Source organism: Strongylocentrotus purpuratus, unplaced genomic scaffold (assembly GCF_000002235.5).
Source record: "Strongylocentrotus purpuratus isolate Spur 01 unplaced genomic scaffold, Spur_5.0 spur5_scaffold_14, whole genome shotgun sequence".
Classification (NCBI taxonomy): Eukaryota; Metazoa; Echinodermata; class Echinoidea; order Camarodonta; family Strongylocentrotidae; genus Strongylocentrotus; species Strongylocentrotus purpuratus.
The window spans coordinates 6,147,037-6,172,090 of record NW_022145599.1 but is presented as its reverse complement, the minus strand read 5'-3'; the positions used below and the strand labels follow the sequence as shown (position 1 = coordinate 6,172,090).

Sequence of the window (25,054 nt, the reverse complement as noted above, 5' to 3'; positions counted from 1 at the left end):
GTGAATGGCAATTACACTTTACGTCATCAAGAAAAAACACCGCTGTTTTGCGTCCTGTCTGAAAGGTTGATTTCATTGCCATTATTCTAAGTTGCACAAACAACTCATTTTCGTCATCCCAAAGGATAAGTTTTTAGGATTTTTATTATCATTTAACTACGTTTTTCATTCGTTTGATTTGACACGATAGGGTTCTGCTCGATAGGGTGCGTGAACCTCATTGCTAGGAGACTCATTACTCCCCCAATAAATCTAGCCTATAAATTATAAGTTAAAGCAAGGCACCAAAAAGCTCCCCAAATCCCCCCTAAAAAAATTGTTAGAACCGTACCTGCATGGTTATGGTGTTATAAATGACCAAATAATGTAAGCAATTCACAATGATGCAACTGCCATGATTATTATATAATTTGCAGGCTGTTGAAGTAACAATGCATATCGACTCTACATAGTTGTTAATAACTAACTCGAGAAAGAACATAATCATTTTGAATCTGATCATTAAATTCCTAGGTATCTAATCAGCCTTATGGAAGAATACAACTCTGGATCAGAAGCTCTTTGTCAGAAGCTCAAGGAGAAAGCCGATGGTAAAATAGAAGTCCCCATGTTAGACGAACTCAACAAAGTGACACTGGACGTCATTGCAAAGGTACCGGAGTGCATGCGTGGGGATGGGGAAGGAGGTCTTTCTTCAATTGGGAGAGCGAAATGGATCATATGGATAGAAATATTACTGACGCACTACAAAGAAATATTTTTTCCGTACAGATTTTAATTTGTTATCACCCTGGAGCAGCAATTAATTGAAAGTGAAAAATAAGATCGTGGGCTTGAAGCTAATGAACCAATTCTTGCCGAGAAACAAGTTTTATATTGTACCTTCTCACCTCCTAAATAATTATTTGTTATATTTGCGCCTTTGATGTTAAAAAAAAAAACAAAAAACACCACGGCTTCAAAGAGATGGGCATTTGTTTTCCTTTACAGATCGCATTCAGCATGGATACTAATGCTATAGGAGATCCAGACTGTCCATTCCCCGCTGCCATCACCGCTGCACTCCAAGGTTTACAGTCGTTACACGAAAGGCCATGGTCTACTGTGAGTACACTTAACTTAACTTTCTAATTCTTTCAGGATCATAGGAACTATTTTTCAGTATGCTATTGTGTTTTTATTACATTTTTGGGTGTTTCTACACTTCAAAGGATTATCAACAAGCCATCTCATGGCCCATTTCTAATATTTACAAAGTGCACAAAGAATCCAAATTGATCACAAGGTATATGCAAATCGTCCGCATGATACAAACCAACACTATTTTCACATTATAATGACATTGAGATAACTTTAACACACAATGACTCTTTATGTAAGGACAAAGAGAGCTACAGAAGTCTAACCATCTATGTTTTTAATATCGACCTCTTACGTCTCACAGGTACTAGGTCCCCATGAATCTGTCCTACCTGAAGAGGAGGTATCGCCATATATTGATCAAGCGTTCATAATGTGACTAGCAAAAGATTGATAGCATCGTCGACATCCAAACTATTTTATTTATATATAACATGTTCTGTGGGTTCTACCAACCTTAGAATTTAAAAGGCAAGTTTTCGTCCACTTCTGTGGACTTTCATAAGCCACGTGATTCTTCACACACACTTGTGTTATCTATGATCTTAATAGATGGATCCACGGTGCATTTCCATGCGAAGGTCCACACGCAAGGCCATTCACCTCATCCGAGAAACAGGAAGAGATCAGATCATGAAACGGATCCAGGCTCGTAAGAGAGGAGATCATGTTCCAAGTGATCTACTCAACCTCATCCTCGATATAGCCAACGATCTAGAGGGCGATAAGGACTTCGAAATGGAAAATATGCTGGATGAATTCGTTACTCTGTTTATAGCAGGTACGTAAGTCAACTGCCTACGGGAATCTGTTTCTGGTTGTATCTTAGGTGGTTCCTGGTTTTAGCAAACGTGGATGCGGCAATTTAGTTGTCAAAGGGTTGATATTCGTAATTTTTCGTATCAAGCAAATCTGATTATGAACGCGTTTTGGGACGGACCTCTAATTCTAACTGGGATCCGTCAGAATGTGTTTGTAGGCGACGCTGGAGACTAGAGAAGACTAAATCACAGCCGGTTCACCAAAGCCGTGTACGAGCCTAAGTTAATTTTCTTATATGTGACGTAACAATGCAGAAAGACTTGTTCAGAATTACTGACTTAGATTACTTTTGGTAATCATCATTTCCCAAGTCTTTCATACATTTGTCATGGATGTTATCAAAGGTCCCCATAATTAACTCTCATGATACGTGCATAAACATTCTATCCTTTGCTAGCTGACATGAGAGCAAGAATATTTAGACCTACTACGTTACTTTACTTTGGTAGCATGCAAGTAGGCCTACTAATCTTTACTTTTGACGCTGGATCATACAAAGGCGTTAGAATTCATGATCCAAATGACTTTATTTTTTATATACCTCTGCCATTAGGGATCCCGCTGACGTGAATTTCATTATTTACTTATATAAAAACCTACAATTTGATTATTCTGCTGTCCAAAAAATGTGTTGATGTGATTTAAATAGCTATAATCGTTTCATAATTTAGAGTATTGCTTCATCCTTTTGGTATTTCAGGTCAAGAAACAACGAGCAATCTGTTGGCCTTCACAATCCTACAACTTGGCCGTCACCCTGATGTTGCTAAGAAGTAATTATATCTCTATAAGCAACTTCATAAAGCACGCATAAAGTACAATCAATGTTTAAACATTTCCTTAAAAGAATTTGTGCTTGAAACAATACGTTCGTCGTGTCACACGTAAACATGAGCAGATGTCTGAATGAAAAGGTTTATTGTTTACGGCACGGTGTCACGAAAGACTTGAAATACTGGATTAAACGTCGTCTGTATTTTTACTAGATTAACTGTAATTAAAATGAAATTAAACATCTTATTCCGTTAACAAGGTTGGTATGATCTTACCTTATCTTATATCATGATCTTTGTTTAATACTAGGCTTCAAGCTGAGATTGATGAAGTACTGGGACAAAAACACAAAATTCAATATGAAGATCTGGCCAAACTGGAATACATGATGAGGGTAAGAATTAATTATTCAAGCCAAAATTGTGATATTTGATATTGATATGGTATTTGGTATAGAATTCGGTATTTTCAGCTGTTTTTAGTATATCCCTCTAATTGTATAAAGTTTGAATGTAACTGCTGTCTTTCTTTCTTTCTTTGATTAATAAAAAAAGGGTTCCCACAGGTTTTATCAATGAAAGATGAGTAGTGCTACAATTTATCACTAATGAAGAATAACTGTAAGCTGCTAGCTAAGGTTTTAAGAATAGCTTTTAAAATAAGAAATAATTATTGAATCTTTTCTTCTTGCACTCATCAGTATAAAGCAAAGAATCAATGCCTGTATTCAAGATATTCCTTGATTTGGTAGTAATATCATCACTTTTGTAGTATAATCATCACTTTAGTTCGTGCTTTGGTTTAATAAATTTATTTCAAATGTTTTGTTAGACAAAGGAAAGAAAATTATTGTCGTTAACACGTTTGTTGCTGTTTAAGTATCTTTAAGCGTTTTTAGGTAATGTTTCTGATTTTGTAGTAATATCATCACTTTTGTTGTATAATCATCACTTTACTTCGTGCTTTGGTTTAATAATGGTATGTAAAAATATTTAAATTGAATTGAATTTTTTTAATTGACATTGAATTTGAAAGACAAAGGAAAGAAGGAAAAAAAATCGTTAACACATTTGTTGCCCTTTAAGTATCTTTAAGTATTTTAAAGTATTTTTTCTGAATTTGTCAGGTCTTGAAGGAAACGTTGAGGTTGTATTCACCGGTCGGAGGTACAACCCGCCTAACTGCTCATTCTATCAACTATAACGGCATCACAATACCAGCCAAGTGCTCTGTAACCGTACGTATCTCCAACCGATTCCTAGGATTTCCTCTCTCTCTCTCTCTCTCTATCTTTAAAGAGAAGGTTGAGTTCTGGGAACTCGAGGTGAAAAATAATTTGTGAGCGTTACTCATTCTTATTATGCAAGTGTGGAAAAACATCAGATAAGACATATTCCCTGAAAAGCATGGCACTTCAAATGCCTTCATATTCTAAATATGCATGCAACATCGTAAAAATCGGGGGGGGGGGGAGGCTTTTTACGCCGCGTGTTCGTGTAGTCCCAGATACATCTTTCTGTCTACAGTGTTTGTAACTTTACAAAGACTTGGCCAAATTTCTTATCATTTTGATGATTCCAGAACCTTGCAATACACACAAATTCTTATATGCTAGATGATCAACCTTTTCTGGTCGGTTCAACACCGTTTCTTTCACAATGCAATCGCATGACCAGAACTCAACTTCATCTGTAAGGCTCAGGTATATTTTTTCAGGGAAGATGGACATTTATGTTTTTACTTTTTGAAAGATCAAATTGGAAAGGTAATCGCAAGGTAAATCACTCAGTTGCCAATTTGTGTTTGAATGATCACATCTTTACAACTTTCTGACTTCTTCGCCATGATCAGACTTTCATTTTACCGTTTCTCTCACGTTGATGCTTTTATTTAAGCTTGATTGACTGCAAGTTTTCTTATATCTATGATTATCATAAATATTTAATTTCGTTATCTATCTATCTATCAGGCTATATAGTTCATCCAGACGTTGGACAAAGCCCTCCTCATAACATTTCCATTCTCTTCTGTCTCTAGCTATCCTAGTGCAAGCGGCCGTTCCCATGTATGATGTTGGGTCATCTCTCCACCCTCCTCTTCTTCTCTTTCCCATCCTTGCTTGCCATTCTGTTAAACGATTTGTCCCTCTATTGTCCTGAAGTCTTGCTACATGCCCAGTCCATCTCCACTTTGATTCTCTGACTTTCTCCATGATGTCTTCAACCTTTGATTTCTGGCGTATGACTTTGTGATTGATTTTGTCTCGCAGAGATAAATGCGACATCTTTATCTCCATAGCTCGTTGAGTAGTCACAAGCTTCTTTTCTAGATCCTTTGTCAATGACCATGTTTCTGTCCATACTATGTGTTATGCGCTATACAAGAACGATTAATTATTATTATTATTATTATATAGTTGTTAGAATGCATTGGTTGAACATTCTTCTTCTTAGTGACATGGGTATGTTTTTATTGATCAACATGTCTTTGTATCTTCCAAAGTTCATCCATCCTGATTTTACTCTCATCATAACTTATTCTTTTGCCATTTTTGTATATATTATAATATTGTTTTTATGCTTAAGAAAAATTAATAAACTGAACTGAACTGAACTGAACTGAACTTTTGTGGTGTCTTCCATTTTCAAAGTTTGTCCCAGATAACTGCTCACTCTCTCTAACGTTCGACCTTCTATCTCGATTTTATCATCTGTGTCATAGTTAGTCATATATTTAGTTTTATCTTTGTGCATAGTTACGCCAATGAGTTTGCTCTCTCTGTTGAGATCTGTCAGCTGGTATTCCAAGTCTTTGATTGATGTTGAGATCAAGGCCACATCAACTTCATTATATTGTTATGTAAATATTACGAAACAATCATGTAGAGACCGTTCGAAGTAGCATTTCGTTGGAGTGGTTTAGTTATGTGTGAAAAACTGAGGCCGCATTAACAATGTATCCACTTATTTCGTTGACACTGTAACTTTGGCAATCATGTCCTATTGTCCTTTAAGACCTACCCAAGTCACATTAATGAAACCGACGCCAGACTCACAACAGACCGAGGAAAAAAAGCATTGCATTAGCCCCAATGGATAAGACTCGTGCGCCGTGGCTGGGGTACTGCTTTTACTGCATTCGAACCCTCTCGCATAGACAACTCTCAAAAAACTATCATTCAGTGAGGAGTTGAATGCGGGACCATGAACGTGTCGGCCTGGAGGTAATATCCTTTTATAATGTTGTTCACCTCCAGGTTATGTCTTACGTCACGTCTAGAATGGAGGAATATTTTGATGACCCTCTGCTCTTCAATCCTGATCGTTTCAAGCCTTCCGAGGACGGATCATTGTAAGTCATAATTTGTTTATACAATGGAAGCTTCTCTCCTTCCAATATACTTCAAAGCCTAACAATTTGAGTAAGATTATTTCTTTCATGCATACATTTTCACTTTTATTTCAAATTATTGTTTATCATTACTACACACTGGTGAATATTCCAGAAAATATATATGCCACAGAGAAATAAGCCTGTTTACAAATTTAATTTCTACAACCTAGATCGTCTGTTAATATCTTACTTTTTATCGTAGAATAATTAAAGATGTTGTTGATACCTGTATTAAACTATTGTCATCTTCCCAATTACTACCAGGCCTAGACATCTATATGCATACTTTCCGTTCTCTATGGGGCAACGATCTTGTATTGGTCAACAGTTTGCACTGGTAAGTGTGTCCAACATCTTTGCTCTTAGTTGGTAACCCCCCCCCCCCCCCACTCCGGGGTCGGAATGACCGCATGCGTGTTACTAAAATGTCCGGTGAAGGGGTACTTTTCACGCACCAAAGTCCGGCTCGTACATACACAAAATTGACTTTACACACCGGACTTAGGGGGGTGTTTTCAATAGGAGGGAACACGCATATGCGTACCCTAAATAACACTGAGTGGGAGGGGGGGGGGGCGGGGTTGGTATTTTTGGGGCAGGAAACCTTTAGCAAAGAGGTTATAACAAATTGTCGAATGGTCGCGAAAAAGAAAGGAGGATGGAAAAATGAGGAATACGAATGGATCCACGTCATAAAATAATGTCAGATAGCAAAAGTCTAAGTTTTCTTGCAAAAGAGAGAAATAATCCGAAATGGCATTGCTTTTAATTTCCTTTAGATGATTATGCTATATGCCATCGTTTTCCCTAAATGTATGATTGAGTCACAACTGTTGCGTCAAGATCATCATGAACCATCATGTACTAGCTGTTGCAGCTACATACAGTTCACATACTGAAAATTACTACTTTGTACACGACTTTCTCTAGCCATAATTATGTGGACATTAAAAAGAAGAAAACAAAATCCGGGATTCCGTCTAAATATCTTATGCCGATTTCCATCTACTCCCCAGATCGAGGCTCGTGTCATCTTAGCTAAGCTTCTCCAACGATTCGAATTTAGACTAGAGCAATCGCAGAGTATGGGTATCCTGGACGAACTAACGGCCAAGCCAATGGGGAGATGCAGGAACTACGTCACACTAAGAGCCTAGGCTCACAGCCATTTAAGCCAGCTGCCATCACACCAAGAGCCGAAACCTTCGTCAAGATAGGTCGCGGTAAACCGAGGCGATTTGATTTTAATGACGCAAGTGTCATATAGTTCCAGGCGCGGATCCAGGGGGGCGAGCGGGCCTTGCCCCCCCCCCCCAAAAAAAAAAAAGAGAGAGAGAGAGAGAGAGAGAGAAGGAAAGGAAGGGAAAGGGAAAGAAGAGAGAAAGGGAAAGAAAAAAAAAGAAAGAAGAAAGGTAGGGGGTTTCAGTTGCGATTTTTCCCGCCAACAAGGTGTAGATCGGGGGGGGGGGGGGTACTGACGTACTTATAGGGGAGGGGTGCTTTGGGAAATAAAATTCAAACGTGGTTTATTTCTAATTCCATAACGGTGGTTTACAAATAATGCTGATATGAAATAATTTTCCGAGATTTTTCCTCACCTTGTTAGTAAATTATACTTTTTTATGCGTTTGATGGAAAATGACAAATTCCTAAATTTACAGCCAGGCAAGAAATATGCTTCTTGAAATGCCTACATTTCAGGGCCCGCGGAACGGCGACCAAGCACCCTAAGGCGGGCCCCTTGATACTCATCTGACCGTAATTTATTGCCTTAAACCCTTGAGCTTTGGGGGCTCTGCCCCCCCTGAACCCCACGCCAATTAGTCACATGCCAGTGTCACAATAAGATATAAAAACATGCTCATCAGTCCGTAATTAAATGTCTAAAACCCTGAACTTCCGGGGCTCTGCCCCTGGACCCCACCAGGGCCCTAAGGAGGGCCCCTGAATGCTTATCTGACTGTAATTTATTGCATTAAACCCCTGAGCTTCCGGGTGCGGACAAGGTATCAAAATATGTTCATCTGACCGCAGGCGCGTAGCAAGGGGGGGGGGGGGCGGTGGATGCAGTCCCCCAAAACGCCGGCCAAAAAAAAAGAGAAGAGAAAAGGAAGATGACGTAGGAAAAAAGGAGCAGACAAAGAACATTTTTGAATTAAGACAAGGATTGAGAGTCGAGGATGGTACAGCGAATAGTCTTTTTTTACTGAAACGTCAAAGCTTCCGCACTTCGCGCCGGAGAGGGGGGAGGGGGGAAACTGAATTCAGACAAGGATTAATAGTCGAGAATGATAGAACGAATCGTCTTATTTGTTTAATAATTTAATGAAACTTCAAAGCTTCCGCGCTTCGCGCAGGAGGAAGGATCTGAATTCAGACAAGGATTAAGAGTCGAGAATGGTGATACGAATCGTCTTCTTTCCTTAATGATTTAATGAAACGTAAAAGCTTCCGCGCTTTGCGCGGTAGGGGGGGGGAACTGAATTCAGACAAGGATTAAGAGTCGAAAATAGTACAACGAATCGTCTTCTTTGTCTAATAATTTAATGAAACGTCAAAGCTTCCGCGCTTCGCGCAGGAGGGGGGGGGCAACTGAATTCAGACAAGGATTAAGATTCGAGGATGGTACAGCGAATAGTCTTCTTTCTCTAATAGTTTTAATGAAACGTCAAAACTTCCGCGCTTCGCGCGGGAGAGGCGGGGGGGGGGGGGGTAGGGGGGAAGGGGAAACTGAATTCAGACAAGGATTAAGAGTCGAGAATGTTACAACGAATTGTCTTATTTGTTTAATGATTTAATGAAACGTCAAAGCTTCCGCGCTTCGCGCAGGAGGGGAGAACTGAATTCAGACAAGGATTAAGAGTCGAGAATGGTGATACGAATCGTCTTCTTTCTCTAATGATTTAATGAAACGTAAAAGCTTCCGCGCTTCGCGCGGGAGGGGTGGGGGGGGGGGGAACTGAATTCAGACAAGGATTAAGAGTCGAGAATAATACAACGAATCGTCTTCTTTGTCTAATAATGTAATGAAACGTCAAAGCTTCCGCGCTTCGCGGGGGGGGGGGGGGGGGAACTGAATTCAGACACGGATTAAGAGTCGAGAATGGTACAGCGAATCGTCTTCTTTCTCTAATACATTAGTGAAACCTCAAAGCTTCTGCGCTTCGCGCGGGAGGGGGTAAAATGAATTCAGACGAGGATTATTTTCGAGAACGGTACAACGAATCGTCTTCTTTCTCTCATAATGTAATGAAACGTCAAAGCTTCCGCCCCTCCCTGCACCCACCCCCCCCCCCCTTTACGTCACTGCTAATCACCATTACGTACCAATATTTGGCTGGCATAATTTCAAATTTGGGTCCCCCCCCCCCCCCCCCTAAGAAATCCTGGATCCGCGCCTGTACAGTTATACCCCGTGCTTAGAATACAGATGTCAGTGAATCGCATGCAAGTACAATTATGTTTTATAGTTACAAACAAAGAGCTGCAACAAAGAGCTGTTTGTTGATTTGATACTCTTTATATACTTTCGTTGTTAAGAATTTATGGTAATAATTATATATAGGCTCGGTAGGAAAAACGTGCCGATATTTTAAGATTCCAAAGTACGTTATTGTTCTCCAGCACGTTATCATTAATTATTAAGTTCTTTGTATATCAACAATAGCCGTGAGTTTCTTGTGAGATTTAATTGATAACCATGTAGCAGTTCCCCCCCCCCCCCGCACTCCATGAACGGAGGGATACCATGCATGTTCCCAAAATGTCCGGTAAAGGGGTATTTTTCACGCACCAAAGTCCGGCTCGTAGTACACACAAATCCGGCCCGTATTGACTTTACACACCGGACTTGGGACACCGTACATGCTTAGAATGTTTTCCCTTTGTCCCTCATGTCTTCTCAACTTGCGTTATTCTCATGTTATATATCGATACATGTATTATATTTTAACTTGTATATGTTTGTTTTCCTTTGTATATTTTAATGAAAGTATTGAATAAAGTGAACTTGAACTTGAACTTGAGGAATGATTGTTTTTATCAACAACAAAAAAAGATTTTTGAGGAGACTGGATGAGTGGAAATTTGAAATATTTTATTCATCTTATATTCTTCAAGGTTACCGTTATGTGAAATAATGTACATATATATTAAGGATCGTTTACCAAATGGTTCCATTTAATAGCCCTTTAAAAAAGGAGTTTGTTATAAATACACGAATAGGGTAGGTGCAGGGAATTGGAGACCCTTAAGCACATTTACATAATTTACATAAACATGAAAAATGTTACACATACAGAACGTTTTGTATTCTCTTCAGTAACTTCTTCTCTTTATTTGGTAACAAAGTTGTGGGCATGATGTAACTGATTAATAAGATAACAATGATTAATGACGAAAGCACCAAAGGTCTCTCACTACCTACATGTGCAGGTAATAAGGGACATAGTTACAAATCAAGACATTTTAAATACAATTCTAATGACATTGGAATTGTTTTGGTTAGTTCAAACACTTTTTGGAAGAGATATATGCAGCCAATGAACTTATTGTAATTTTGAAATGATTTTAAAATAATGTGGCCCAAAATATTTCTGTACATGGACAATTAACCAACCAGCATCGGGTCATTGACTGTCCTCGGCATACTCGACATTCACAACAAACGACCTCCATCTCTCTCTCTCCCTCTTTCTCTCTCTTCAAACGTCTCTCCTCTTTTTCTTTTAACCTTCCCTTTTCTCTCTTGTAGCATGTACTTGTATGATGATTTTTGTTGTCTCTCCGAAATCTGACTTTCTTAATTTGCATTAATGTATTACATGTAATTAGGAATAATAATATTTATTTAATTATGATCATTCCATTCCCTGCTCTCTCTCTCTCTCTCTCTTCCTTTCTCTCTTTTTACATCCCCTTTTCTCCCATCCTCTCTCTCTACCCCATTCGCTTGATCACTCTCACTTTCATGAGCCATATACCTTCTGCTAGTATCCTTTCACGTAATGTACATAAAAGAACGCAATATAATTATGCTGTATTGTCATAATGCTACAGATTGATTTACTATGTTTCGTAATACTATATTGTACATGTATATAATTTACATCACTGTACCTTTGTAAAGTGACCCTTTCAGCCTTGTGCTGCTGGTCGATCATTATATTCCAATAAATAAATAATAATAATAATAATAATAAATCTTGGACCTGGTGTCCCCCATTACCTGCACACATTTCTGATCAGACACCATTCATACTGTGCTGTGCAACACCCATTCACAACATATTTATATGGATTTTACAGATATTGGAAATAGGGCTAGGATCTGTTAGGGCGGACAGGATGATTGATAACATAAAAAATATATTAAAATGGACTAGCAGTGGACACGAATCGTGTCCCGAACTGGGGTCAAAGTCTAATCTGCTACAGTAACCCTAGTTTGCTCGAACCCGTGAAGTTATAGGCTACTTTTCATGCGTTTTTTCACCATACGTTATCATTAGCAGTCAATAACCAACGGCTGTAACGTGATGTTTTTTCGAATGCTAGTTTTTCTGTCATCATGGGGATGTGAAATATATTGTACCTCATTATGATAACAGTGAATGAAGCAAACGAGAGAACATTGTATGGAGATACGTGGTTCAAAGAGCATAATTATTCGAAGGACTGGACGCTAGACTATGACCAGCGACAAATGTAAACAATAGCACAGCAGTAACTCGCAAATGTAAACAATAGCACAGCAGTAACTCGCAATATAGCACTGTATTTGCATCAGCGAACTATTATGATAAAGTATTGTATGTGTGTAGATCTGGCATGGATGATTCGGTCGTTAGATTTTAGTTGCAGTAAATTTAAATTCTCGTACGTTTTCACGTGAATGAGCCTATATATTATATATCCTAGCTGTATCCATATTTTATCTAGAGTGAGCATCGGCTGCATGTATATATCATTGAAACCATGGCTATGATCTTGACTGTGTTGGGGTATGTCGCCCTTCTAATCTGCGTTATATTAGGACTGGCCATTGTTGTATTATCTGCAGCCATTCTCCGTACTGAATACGTGTTTAAGGATGTACCCACTCCAAAACATAAAAGGTACGTATATTATGTTTACATTGATTATACTGTTTATACCTGTTATTTTGCTGTCATGGCTGTCAATTAGCGTTATTGGCATATGATACGTGTAACGGTGTAAACAGATTTCTCTTTCGTTCGATGTTACGATAAATATATACATACTATGCATGGGTGTCGATCTGTAATTGATACCTATTGTTCAGGGGGATGATCTATTCATTCATCCCCCCTGAACAATAGGTAGTACGTAAGGATCGACACCCATATGATACATACGATGTATCGTGTGTACATGTACGATATAATATTGTCAGTTTGGGACCTTATGATAGTTTTATACAGTAATCATAATAATAACGATTACATAGAGATTGGGTTCAACCTGCATATTATCTCGTTCTTTTCAAAAAGCCATGCATGCAATCCTATTTTCAATGACAATTTTGGTTTGTAGTTTAGAGATATGGATGCAGGCTTATAAAGGCATACATATGGGATTATATATAAATATATAAGTGTGCGTGTGTGAAATTTCGGCTACATTCGTCAAAATCCACTTGATACCCATCTGCGTTCCGAAATTACATTCAGTTGTAATTCTCCCAAGCTGTATTTTCCAACATACATGAGACGATGTAAAGTTCAAAATCCGCTTTTTAACTATCAATTTGCCAGGAACAACATAGACAGAAAGAAACGATAGGCAGTTGCTGCAAGTCCCCTGTTCGTGGCTTTACCATTTTGTTTGTCTTTCTCATCCTATTTATAATTATAGTTTCTTTCTAGGAGATATAAAGAAATTTGGTGCATGGAGAGAAAAGATTGGAATGCCCTTGGCAAACATCCTGTATTTGATGTAAGTGCAATGAAACTGTTTCATTATAGTGCGTGTATCTAAGACTGTATAGGCTACATTTATTTTTAGGAGGGAAAAAAGGTCTCACGTAATACACAACATTATTATGATTATTATCGCGGAAATCTACGAAACCTGTACAAGAAGACCCCCCCCCCCCCGTAAAAGAACACGGAGATTTGTCAGGACTATGATGATAATATTCCTTTTCACCCTCTTCTTCTATCTCTCTTTCCTCACATTCTCTCTTTCTTTGTTCTTTTCTCATCCTATCCCATTCTACTCTTCTCCTATGCCTAACGATTAAAATGACACTTGTAATGACACATATCTGTCTGTTTTTTTTTCTTCATTTAATATGTTAACTATTACTTAATTTTGTTATTCATAATTTACTCATATGAAACTTTTTAAATCATATATCTTTATGGTTGTTATTTTATTGGATGCAATAGCTTGTTATTTAATTTTGTATTATGTGCAAGTATGTCATCTTTAAGTAGTTTTTCCTATGTATTTATTTATGATCTCTTTTATGCTTTTTACACGTACTTGCTGAAAAGCAGTCTTTTTATGCTGATGTGAGTTTTATCGTGAATAAATAAATTCAATTAAATTCAATTCAATTCAATATCTATAAAGAATTACTATTATAAACACTCTACACTTTATTACCATCGCAATGTTCCGTTTATTAATTGTCTCCATGACTACCGTAATGTTAAATCGAACAGAAAATCTATTGTGTACAGAATTAAATTAAATTAAATTCATATCGGATTTTTTTTTTTAGTTGCTGGATTACGTGAATTTGTAAATGGCGTCGGAAAAAATTCCTTCATGAAATACAAATTATCTAATATAAAAGCTGCAGGCCTCAAACCAGCTTTCGATAATTGCTCTTTCGTTTGTGGGATTTCTTTTTTCTTTTGGAATTATTTCATCCCCTCCTTTTTTAAGGAACTATGCTATGAAAATGAAATATACACCACTTGATTAAACTGAATAGAAGAATGAAGAAATCAAATACTTAATAACAATAATTTCTCAGGACAAAGGATCTTGGACCGGTGTATTATGTGAGGGTCTTCTGGAAAGCACATTTCTTCGCATCAGCACCTGAAATTGTTAAGGTGAATTTCCATTTGACGTCTTATGCTATTTTTACTAACATAATACGTACGTTGTGTGGCTATTTAGTGGTGAAGCCGGAAGTTGATGCGCCCCAATCGAATGACGAAAAAAGAAGAAAAAGGAGGGAAGAGAGAGAAACACGGAAAAGGAAAGGGTTAAAACGACGTCAAGAGAAAATATTAAATGACCCCTCTAACAATGCTCCCCTCCCCACCACATATGGCCTTGTACTTCCGTTTCAGTGTCTCCTCAATGGCTAATTTAACGCCACGCCACATACTATGATGATGTCACGACATCAGTTACGATAAGAGTACAGGGAAATCATTATCTGGGCAATTCATCTTTATGCTCGAAGTTTGCCTATTACAACTGAAATGATACATGGACGATTGATCATGATCAGTCGTTCTTTTAACACATTAGGGACTTTTAGATGTGCACAACGACAACGTGGATTGCTACGATCGACGTCCTTTTAATGCACTGCCTTGAATGGACGTCACACGAATCAGTCCACGCAAATCTATAATTCCCTATTGCCTTTTGAAACCAAGCAGTCCCTGTATGCAACCTGTTAAAATATCAGAACTTAGTAGTCAGTGGGTTAATATAACGTTTGGAAGTTAGGAAACTGATAAGAAGACTCATCTCGTCATAATTTTGACAATTTTCTGTTAGTGACAAATTACAGAACAAATAGACACTCATACGTATTAAATCATCGAAATCTAACCTCGTACACAAAGAGCAAAATTCTTTTTTTTCCTAGGCTGTCACGCTTTCATCTTTATTTATACTACGAATTACAATGATACGTACATTACTTTAAAAAAATACTATCATTTGCAGGAGCTGCTTCTAAACAGTCGCCATATAAAACCACAAGAAATATACCATGGCTTTCAAAAGCTGTACGGTGAACGATTTATGGGCCACGGGCTCGTCTCTGAGGTCGATCATGAGAAGTGGTTTCACAGGAGAGCCATCATGAATCCTGCATTCAGACGAAAGTAAGAACTATAAAGGATTGTTCAGATATGGCGCGGGAAACCGCCGCAAAAATAGCCGCGGCTATATTTTTATCCGTTTAAATGAATGGCATCTACACTTAACGTCATCAAGAAAAAACACCGCTGTTTTGCGTCCTGTCTGAAAGGATGATTTCATTGCCATTATTCTAAGTTGCACAAACTACTCATTTTCGTCCCCTCAAATGATAGGTTTTTAGTGATTTTGTTATCATTTAACTACGTTTTTCATTCGTTTGATTTGACACGATGGGGTTCTGCTCAAAAGGGGCTTGAACCTCAATGCTTGGAGACTCTTTGCTCCCCCAATAAATCTTGCTTATAAATTATAAGTTAAAGCAAGGCACCAAAAAGCTCCCCAAAGCCCCCCTAAAAAAATTGTTAGAACCGCACCTGCATGGTTATGCTGTCATAAATGACGAAATCTTGTCAGCAATACATAATGATGCCATGATTATTATATCATTTTGCAGACTCATACTGTTACGATACATATCGACTTTACATATTAATAATTAACTCGAGAACATAATCAATTTGGACCTGATTAAAATATTCCTAGGTATCTAATCAGCCTCATGGAGGAATACAACTCTGGATCAGAAGCTCTTTGTCAGAAGCTCAAGGAGAAAGCCGATGGTAAAATAGAAGTCCCCATGTTAGACGAACTCAACAAAGTAACACTGGACGTCATTGCAAAGGTATATAAAAAAAAATATAGAGTGAGTCCATGCTTGGGGATGGGGAAGAAGGACTTTCTTCAGTTGGGAAAGTGAAATGGATCATATGGATAGAAATATTACTGACGCACTATATATACAAAGAAATATTTTTTTCCGTACAGCAAATAATTTAAAGTGAAAAACAAGATTGTGGAATACAATTAAGAGCTTGAAATTAACCAATTCTTGCCAACAATCAAGTTTTCGTGTTGTAGCTTATCCTCCCCCTGGATAAGCATTTGATGTTCAAACAAAACAAAAAACAAACACCAACAACATGGCTTCAAGGAGAAGGGCATTTTGTTTCCTTTACAGATCGCTTTCAGCATGGATACTAATGCTATAGGAGATCCAGACTGTCCATTTCCCGCTGCCATCACCGCGGCACTCCAAGGATTACAGAGCTTACACGAGAGGCCATGGTCTACTGTGAGTACACTTAACTTTCTACTTCTTTCAGGATCATAGGAGCTATTCATCAGTATATGCTATTGTGTTTTTATTACATTTTGGTATTTCTCCACTTCAAAGGATTATCAACGAACCATCTCACGGGGTGCCCCAGCAACCCCATTTAAAATATTTACAAAGTTCACAGAGAATCCTAATTGATCACAAGGTATTATGCAAATCGTCCTAATAATGACATTGAGATAACTTAACACAATGACCTTTTCTGTAAGGACAAAAAGAGCTACAGAAGTCTAACCACCTATGTTTTAAATATCGACCCCTTACGTCTCACAGGTACGTGTAGGTCCCCATGAATCTGTCCTACCAGAAGACGAGGTATCGTCATCTATTGATCATCCGTTCATGATGTGACTAGCAAAAGATTGATGGTATCGTCCACATCTGAAATATTTTATCTATAACATGTTCTGTGGGTTCTACCAACCTTAGAATATATAGGAGGCAAGTTTTCATCCTCTTCTGTGGACTTTCATAAGCCACGTGATTCTTCACACACTTATCTATGATCTTTAAATAATAGATGGATCCACGGTGTATTTCCATGCGAAGGTCCACACGCAAGGCCATTCACCTCATCCGAGAAACCGGACGAGATCAGATCAAGGAACGGATCCGGGCTCGTAAGAGAGCAGATCATGTTCCAAGTGATCTTCTCAACCTCATCCTCGATATAGCCAACGATCTAGAGGGCGATAAGGACTTCGGAATGGAAAATATGTTGGATGAATTCGTTACCCTTTTCATAGCAGGTACGTAAGTCCACTGCCTACGGATATCAGTTCCTGGTTTTATCTTTAGTGGTTCCTGGTTTTAAAGGTGAAATTCAAAGAAAATCACAAATATGTCAACTAATGTTTCACTAGAAACTGGTAAGCTAACAGATGGTCATCGTACGAGTTTTAGGTCAACTACATATCGGGTGATTTATAAAAATACAAATACAACCACCTCCATAGCAGCTGGGATATACAAGAGATTCGCCGGAAAATAACGATGTTTTAATGACGTCACTACCGTGTGAGTCAAAAAAAAGTGTACACCTAGAAAATTACTAATCATTTAAAGAATTATCTATGAACAGTAAATTATCTTATGAAAGAGTGTTTTATCCCAAATCATTTGGTACCATTTTTGTGTGGTATGTGTTCACGCTTGGATGAACAGGAGGCATTGATTGCGAGAGTGCAAAAATCGACTTGCGTCAAAGTGATGCCTACAGCATGTATTAGTATTATGTTGGGATTAGTGGATTGAGAGAATGACTTGAATGTATCAAATGAAATGCATTGCATATGCTTCTTGCAGCAGCAAAGTTACACACGCACACACACACGCGCACAAATGTTCGTTCATATTTGATATTCGATATTTGATATGTGTGGCATGACAAATTTTGTTAGGGATGTTATTTGGATCTGCAAAAACCGATTTAATACCCATATCCCAATTGTTTTATTTAAACATCACATTAGCAACTTTGGCGCAAGTCATTATTTGTACTCTCGCAAACAATGCCTCCTGTTCATCCAAGCGTGAACACAAACCACACGAAAATGATACCAAATGATTTGGGATGAAACACTCTTTCATAAGATGTATAATAATAAACTGTTTTTAGATGATTTTTTTAAATAATTAGCAATTTTCTAGGTGTAAACTTTTTTTTGACTCACACTGTGAATATACCCTTGTTATAGATAATTCGCATCAAACAAATCTTAATATGACCACGTCTTGGGACGGACCTCTAATGTCATGATCCAATTGATGTGACTTGTTTTCTAATTGGGATCAGTCAGAGTGTGTTTGTAGGCGACGGTGGAGACTAGAGAAGACTTCTTCACATTCGAAGCATCGAAGCCATGTAAAGCCATTTATATTCTTGTATCTGACGTAACAATGCGGAAAGATTTGTTTAGAATTACTGACTTAGATTACTTTTGGTAATCATCTATATTCCCTAGTAAGTCTTTCATAGATTTGTCATGGATGTCATCAAAGTTCCTCATAATCAACTCTCACAATACGTCCTTTACTATCTATCCTTTGCTTGCTGCCATGGGAGCAAGAATATTTAGACCTACTACGTTACTTCGTTATTACTTTGGTAGCATGCAAGTAGGCCTACTAATCTTTACTTTTGACGCTGGATCATACAAAGGCGTTAGAATTCATGATCCAAATGACTTTATGTTTTATATACCTCTGCCATTAGGGATCAAGCTGACGTGAATTTCATTATTTACTTATATACAAACCTACAATTTGATTATTCTGCTGCCCATAAAATGTGTTGGTGTAATTCAAATAGGTATAATTGTTTTATAATTTAGGTATTGCTTCATCCTTTTTGTATTTCAGGTCAAGAAACAACGAGCAATCTTTTGGCCTTCACAATTCTACAACTTGGTCGTCACCCCGATGTCGCTAAAAAGTAATTATTTATGAGCGGCTTCAGTCAGTCGCTACAAAGTAAATATATCAAAGCAACTCCATAAAGTGCGCCATTGCAGTCATGAGTAAGCAACAATCAATGTTTAAAAAAATTTCCATAAAAGAATTGTATTTGAAACACTACATTCGTTATGTCACGCGTAAACATGAGCAGATGTCTGAAATCATAAAGGTTTATTGTTAATGGAATGGTGTCCCGAAAGACTTTAAATACTGGATTTAACGTCTTCGGTATTTTTACAAGATTATAATTATGTTGATATTTGGCTGCACATAACTGTAATTACAATGAAATAAAACATCATATTCCGTTTTTCAGGTTTGTATGATCTTTAACCTTATATCTTTTATAATGATCTTTTTTTAGGCTTCAAGCTGAAGTTGATGAAGTACTGGGACAAAAACACACAATTCAGTATGAAGATCTGGCCAAGCTGGAATACATGATGAGGGTAAGAATTAAATATTTAAGCCAAAATTGTGATATTTGATATTGCGTATCCGGACACCTAAGGTATATCAAAATAATTTTTAGACAAAGGAAAGAAACTTGTTGTCGTTAACACGTTTGTTGCTCTTTAAGTATCTTTAAGTATCTTTAAGTATCTTTAAGTATTTTTTCTGATTTTGTAGTAATATCATCACGTTTGTAGTATAATCATCACTTTAGTTCGTGCTTTGGTTTAATAAAGGTATATCAAAATAATTTTTAGACAAAGGAAAGAAACTTGTTGTCGTTAACACGTTTGTTGCTCTTTAAGTGTCATTAAGTATTTAAATGTATTTTTTCTGAATTTGTCAGGTTTTGAAGGAAACGTTGAGATTGTATTCACCGGTCGGAGGTACAACCCGTCTTACTGCTCACCCTGTCAAATATAACGGCATCACAATACCAGCCAAGGCCACTGTGACCGTACGTATCTCCAACCGATTTCTATGATTTCTTTTCTCTTTCTCTTTAGGGCTCAGGTTTATTTCATTCAGGGGAAAAGTACATTTATTGTTATTTCTTTTTGAAAGAACAACAATTGGAAAGGTATTCGCAAGGTAAATCATTCATTTGCCAATTTGTGTTTAAATGATCACATCTTCACAACTTTCTGACTTCTTCGTCATTTATCAGACTTTCATTAAACCGTTTCTCTCACGTTGATGCAATTTATTTAAACATGATAGACTGCACCTTTTCTTATATCTATGATTATCACAAATTTTTAATTTTATTATATTGTTATGAATATATTAAGAAGAAAAAAATGTAGTAACAGTTCGAACCGAAGTTATGTGTGAAAAACTTATTCCGCATTAACAGTATATCCACTTATTTTTTTTTGACATTGTCACTTTGACAATCGTGTGCCATTGTCCTTTAAGACCTACCCAAGTCACACTAACGAAACCGACACCAGACTAAAAGCAAACCGAAAAGAAAAAAAAAGCATTACATTAGCCCCAATGGACGAGACACGGGCGGTGTGGCTGGGGTATTCAAACACTCTCGCATAGACAGTTCTCACAGAAACTTTAATTCAGTGAGCGGGACCATAAAAGTGTTAGCCTAGAGGTACTAATATACTTTGTATAATTTTGTCTACCTCCAGGTAATGTCTTACGTCATGTCTAGAATGGAGGAATACTTTGATGACCCTCTGCTCTTCAATCCTGATCGTTTCAAGCCTTCCGAGGACGGATCATTGTAAGTCATAATTTGTTGTATACTACGGAAGCCTATGCTGTCTAAGAATTCTCTCCTTCCTATATGTACTTCAAAGCCTAACAATAATTTGAGTAAAAGTATTTTTTTCATGCATACATGCTCACGTTAATTATAAACTATTGTTTATCATTACTACACACTGGTAAATATTCCAGAAAATGTATTAGCACTGAGAAATAAGCCTGTTTAAAACGTAAATTATACAACTTTGATCGGCTGTTTATATCTTCCTGTTTATCGTAGAATAATTAAAGATGTCGTTGATACCTGTATTAAACGCCAATTATTGTCATCTTCCCAATTACTACCAGGCCTAGACATCTCTATGCTTACTTTCCGTTCTCCATGGGGCAACGATCTTGTATTGGCCAACAGTTTGCACTGGTACGTATATCCATTATCTTTGCTCTTAGTTGGTAATTTGGGGGCACGAAACTTTTTAGCAAAGAGGTTATAACACATTGTCGAAAGATCGCGGAAAAGAAAGGGAGCGGAAAATGTGGAATACGAATGGATCCACGTCATAAAATAATGTCAGATATCAAAAGTTTAAGTTTTCTTACAAAAGAAAGAAATAATCCGAAATGGCATTGCTTTTAATTTGCTTAAGATGATTATGCTATATGCCATCGTTTTCCCTAATGATTGAGTCACAACTGTCGGGGTCAAGATCATCATGACCATGCAAACCTACAATGTACTATTGTAGCTACGTAAAGTTCATATACCCAACATTATTTGAATTAGCTGTGTACACGACTTTCTCTATCCATATGTTGACATTCAAAAGAAGAAAACAAAATCCGGGATTCAGTCTAAATATCTTATGCCGATTTCCATCTACTTCCCAGATCGAGGCTCGTGTCATTTTAGCTAAGCTTCTCCAACGATTCGAATTTCGACTAGAGCAATCGCAGAGCATGGGTATCCTGGACGAACTAACATCCAAGCCAATGGGGAGATGCAAGAACTACATCACACTAAGAGCCTAGGCTCACAAAGAGCCTAAATCCCCGTCAAGTAAGGACGCGGTTAACCGAGCCGGTTTGTTTTTAATGACACAACTGTCATACAGATCCTACCCCAGGCTTCGGATACAGATGTCAGTGAATCGCATGCATGTACAATTATTGTTTTATAGTTACAAAACAAAGAGCTACAACAAAAAGCTGTATGTTGATTTGATACTTTGGATGAACTTTCGTTGTTAAGAATTTATGATAATGGTTATATACCAGACAAAAAAAAGTTTACACCTAGAAAATTGCTAATTATTAAAAAAAAATCATCTATGAACAGTAAATTATTATAAATCTTATGAAAGAGTGTTTTATGCCAAATCATTTGGTATCGTTTTTGTGTGGTATGTATTCACGCTTGGACGAACAGGTGGCATTGTTTGAGAGAGTGCAAAAATCGACTTGCGCCAAAATGATGCCCACAGCATGTATTGTGTTGGGATTACCGGAGTGAGAGAATGAATTGAATGTATCAAATGAAATGCATTGAATTTGCTTTTTGCAGAAGCAAAGTCACACACGCACACACACACGCCCACAAATGGTCTTTGATATTTGATATTCGATATTTGATATGTGTGGCATGATTAATTTTGTTAGGGATGTTATTTGCATCTGCAAAAAACCGATTTGATACCCAAATCCCAATTGTTTTATTTAGACATCAGATAAGCAACTTTGGCGCAAGTCGATTTTTGCACTCTCGCAAACGATGCGTTTATTCAAGCGTGAGCACATACCACACAAAAATGATACCAAATGATTTGGCGTAAAACACTCTTTCATAAGATGTATAATAATTTACTGTTCATAGATGATTTTAAAAATAATTAGCAATTTTTCTAAGTGTAAACTTTTTTTTTTGACTCACACTGTATATGCTCCTTTCGGGTCAGTATTATTCTGGAGACGGTATAGCCAGATGAATGTAGCATTCTTACAGTAGGAGCAACGTGCCGATATAATATTAAAATACCAAAGTACGTTATTTATCTCCAGCACGTATATATATCATTAATCATTAAGTTCTTTTTATATGAACAATAGTCGTAATTCTGTTCTGAGATTATTGATAACCATGTTCATACTTTTCAGCAGTCCGTAAAACTGAGAACAGACAGTTCATGGTAAAGATCCTTTAGGTTTAGAAAGTTTTTTTAAAAAATTTGTGATTAAAGACTGGATGAGTGTAAATTTGAAATATACATAATTTTATTCATCTTACATTCTTCAAGATTACCGTTATGAAATAATTAACATTTGATATTGAGGATTGTCAACTAAATTGTCTTATTCAAAAGGCCTTTAAAAGGGAGTCTGTTAATACACGTGTTCAAGAAGTTGAATGGAAGTTTAAGTGGCAAGTCTGAAATGCAACATTGCTTTTAATAGAATTAGTGATGTCCGTTTGTATCTCATCATCATTCTTTTTTGGCAAAATTGCCTGACAGCATGAGGTACGAGGAAAGCGTTCCTTTATTATTTCTGTATTGCAACCAAAACTTGAGGTTGGATTTCAAATACAAATAAAAAATACCAACAGATAGGTAACAGTGGTAGATATAATTCATACAAAGTCAAAGAAACTATCGAGTCTGAAACAAAAATGTTTGAAAGACAATGTGCTACCATCAATATTGCACATTATAAAATAAATATTTCAAATGATTGTAAATAACATAAGAATTATCTAGAGTATGTGTGTCGATAAGTTGAGAAGTTTATAATAAAATTGACAATAATTATATAATTTAAAAAAAGAAAACACAGGTCACAAACATTACATAGATTCAGAATCGGGTTGTGAGTGATGGTACCGTGTATCGTCTGTTGAGAGACAGAAGGGCGTTAAGTCATATTCATTAAAAAGACCCAACACCCTCCCAGCTCTCACCAGACGATATGTCATGTAAAACTTATTGAAATAAAATTAATAAATTAACAAACAGAGCCTAGAGTATGGAGCATGATTTCGGATCTGTTACAGGATTAATAGTTCTTAAGGCAAGTGAAAACTTGTGTCGATCTTAATCTTTATTAACTCAAGTAAAAGCTTTTCACTAACCTAAATTCATATATGTAAATAAAAAATAAATATAGTATTTTGTATCCTTTATGCTTTTCAGTGAATATGAAATATTGAGTGATACAGAGTTCACTTTCGGGTCTTATGTGCATGGTTAGTAAATTATGTTTCGTTTGTTATAATTATTATGCACATATTGAAATATATGGTTTATTGTACAGTTATTTTTATCCAAATTTTATATGAAATGTTTAAGATATGCTTCGCCTATTTGTCTGGACATTGGTCCTACTATTCTTTATTAGGGATGTGCATCGGTCCAAAGGAAAGGTACATGTAATAAAAAAAATGGGATATACTGCAAATGACGACCAAAAAGAGGGATGTATAAACTGTAACCACCTCAATCTTACACCTTGGCCTTCATATATCGACTGTATATATTGTGAAACCATAGGGCATCTTATTTTATATTCATTTTGTCATACGATTTATGTAACTCATTAATTTACACTAACGATCAGTAATACAATATATTCGAATAAAAGCTATACCAACCAATTATCTTTGACTTTGCATGTTTTAATGAAAGTGGTGAGTATATCAAATTCAATAAATTCAATTCAGTATGCTTTATCAGTACCGAACCCCTGTACCGAACCCTGGCTTTGCCAATCATCTCAACCCTTAACTATCATCGCCCTTGACTGCACCGACACCATTAATAAACAATCATACAAACAAACACATTTATGGGATTGGCATCCACGCCATCACTGTGATAGTAGCAACGTAAACAATCTCCACCACTATTATAAGAAATACAAATATCAACCAATTACTAAAGACAATTTCAAGGACGTTTTATTAATTTTAAGAAAGAAAATTCATGAAATTTAAAATGCATCATAAAAGCTTCAAGAACTTCTTTTTTCTGTTATTTTGTTATCATATAGTGTACATGTGTATTTTGTATTTCTATTATCATTAAATAAAAACGTTTATACGCCAGACTATTTTACATATAATTATATTCGAGAAAAGACATCCTCCCACTCTTTTCCCGCTCATCTCGAATGGAATCGAATACACCGCATTTAACTACTACTGAGAATAATAACAATATAAATGTTAATATCGATTATTACATACAGCAGAAATGAAATATATACACATCAAACTTAACAATTAAAAATACACATTTGTGTAAATATGCTGGTGCGATTTATTCATTACGATAATGAAGTATACATTTACTTAAACAGAGATATTTCAAGAAGTGACATACTTAGAAGTATAGCGATAGCTAGAGAAAAGGAGGGTGAGAGGCGTGAGACATTAACAAAAAGTAAGATGGTAAAAAGAAGCGAAGTGGAGAAGAGTGGATAATT

General features: G+C 36.7%; 3 protein-coding genes across 4 annotated transcripts; all 3 read left to right on the top strand.

Annotated features, from left to right (window-relative positions):
- Nucleotides 1-519: 519 nt before the first annotated feature.
- On the top strand, nt 520-4,782 carry LOC100888228 (cholesterol 24-hydroxylase). The gene is made up of 7 exons (XM_030984963.1): nt 520-652; nt 991-1,104; nt 1,693-1,921; nt 2,663-2,735; nt 3,046-3,130; nt 3,863-3,973; nt 4,774-4,782. The coding sequence occupies exons 1-7, from the start codon at nt 530-532 to the stop codon at nt 4,780-4,782; spliced, it is 744 nt and encodes a 247-aa protein (XP_030840823.1). The 5' UTR covers nt 520-529.
- A 1,077-nt stretch (nt 4,783-5,859) lies between these two features.
- On the top strand, nt 5,860-7,413 carry LOC115923447 (cholesterol 24-hydroxylase-like). The gene is made up of 3 exons (XM_030984059.1): nt 5,860-6,087; nt 6,394-6,466; nt 7,146-7,413. The coding sequence occupies exons 1-3, from the start codon at nt 5,930-5,932 to the stop codon at nt 7,284-7,286; spliced, it is 372 nt and encodes a 123-aa protein (XP_030839919.1). The 5' UTR covers nt 5,860-5,929; the 3' UTR covers nt 7,287-7,413.
- A 4,487-nt stretch (nt 7,414-11,900) lies between these two features.
- LOC575475 (cholesterol 24-hydroxylase) lies at nt 11,901-21,903 on the top strand. 2 transcript variants are annotated; one of them, XM_030984057.1, is made up of 13 exons: nt 11,901-12,245; nt 13,006-13,086; nt 14,138-14,219; nt 15,073-15,233; nt 15,814-15,952; nt 16,289-16,402; nt 16,968-17,196; nt 18,809-18,881; nt 19,269-19,353; nt 19,704-19,814; nt 20,503-20,597; nt 20,930-21,002; nt 21,470-21,903. In XM_030984057.1, exons 1-13 carry the CDS (start codon nt 12,106-12,108, stop codon nt 21,608-21,610), a joined length of 1,524 nt encoding a protein of 507 aa, XP_030839917.1. In that variant the 5' UTR covers nt 11,901-12,105; the 3' UTR covers nt 21,611-21,903. The 2 variants fall into 2 exon arrangements, with proteins under 2 accessions (XP_030839917.1, XP_030839918.1); XM_030984058.1 differs by lacking the exon at nt 14,138-14,219 and having other exon boundaries at nt 12,132-12,245.
- Nucleotides 21,904-25,054: the final 3,151 nt, after the last annotated feature.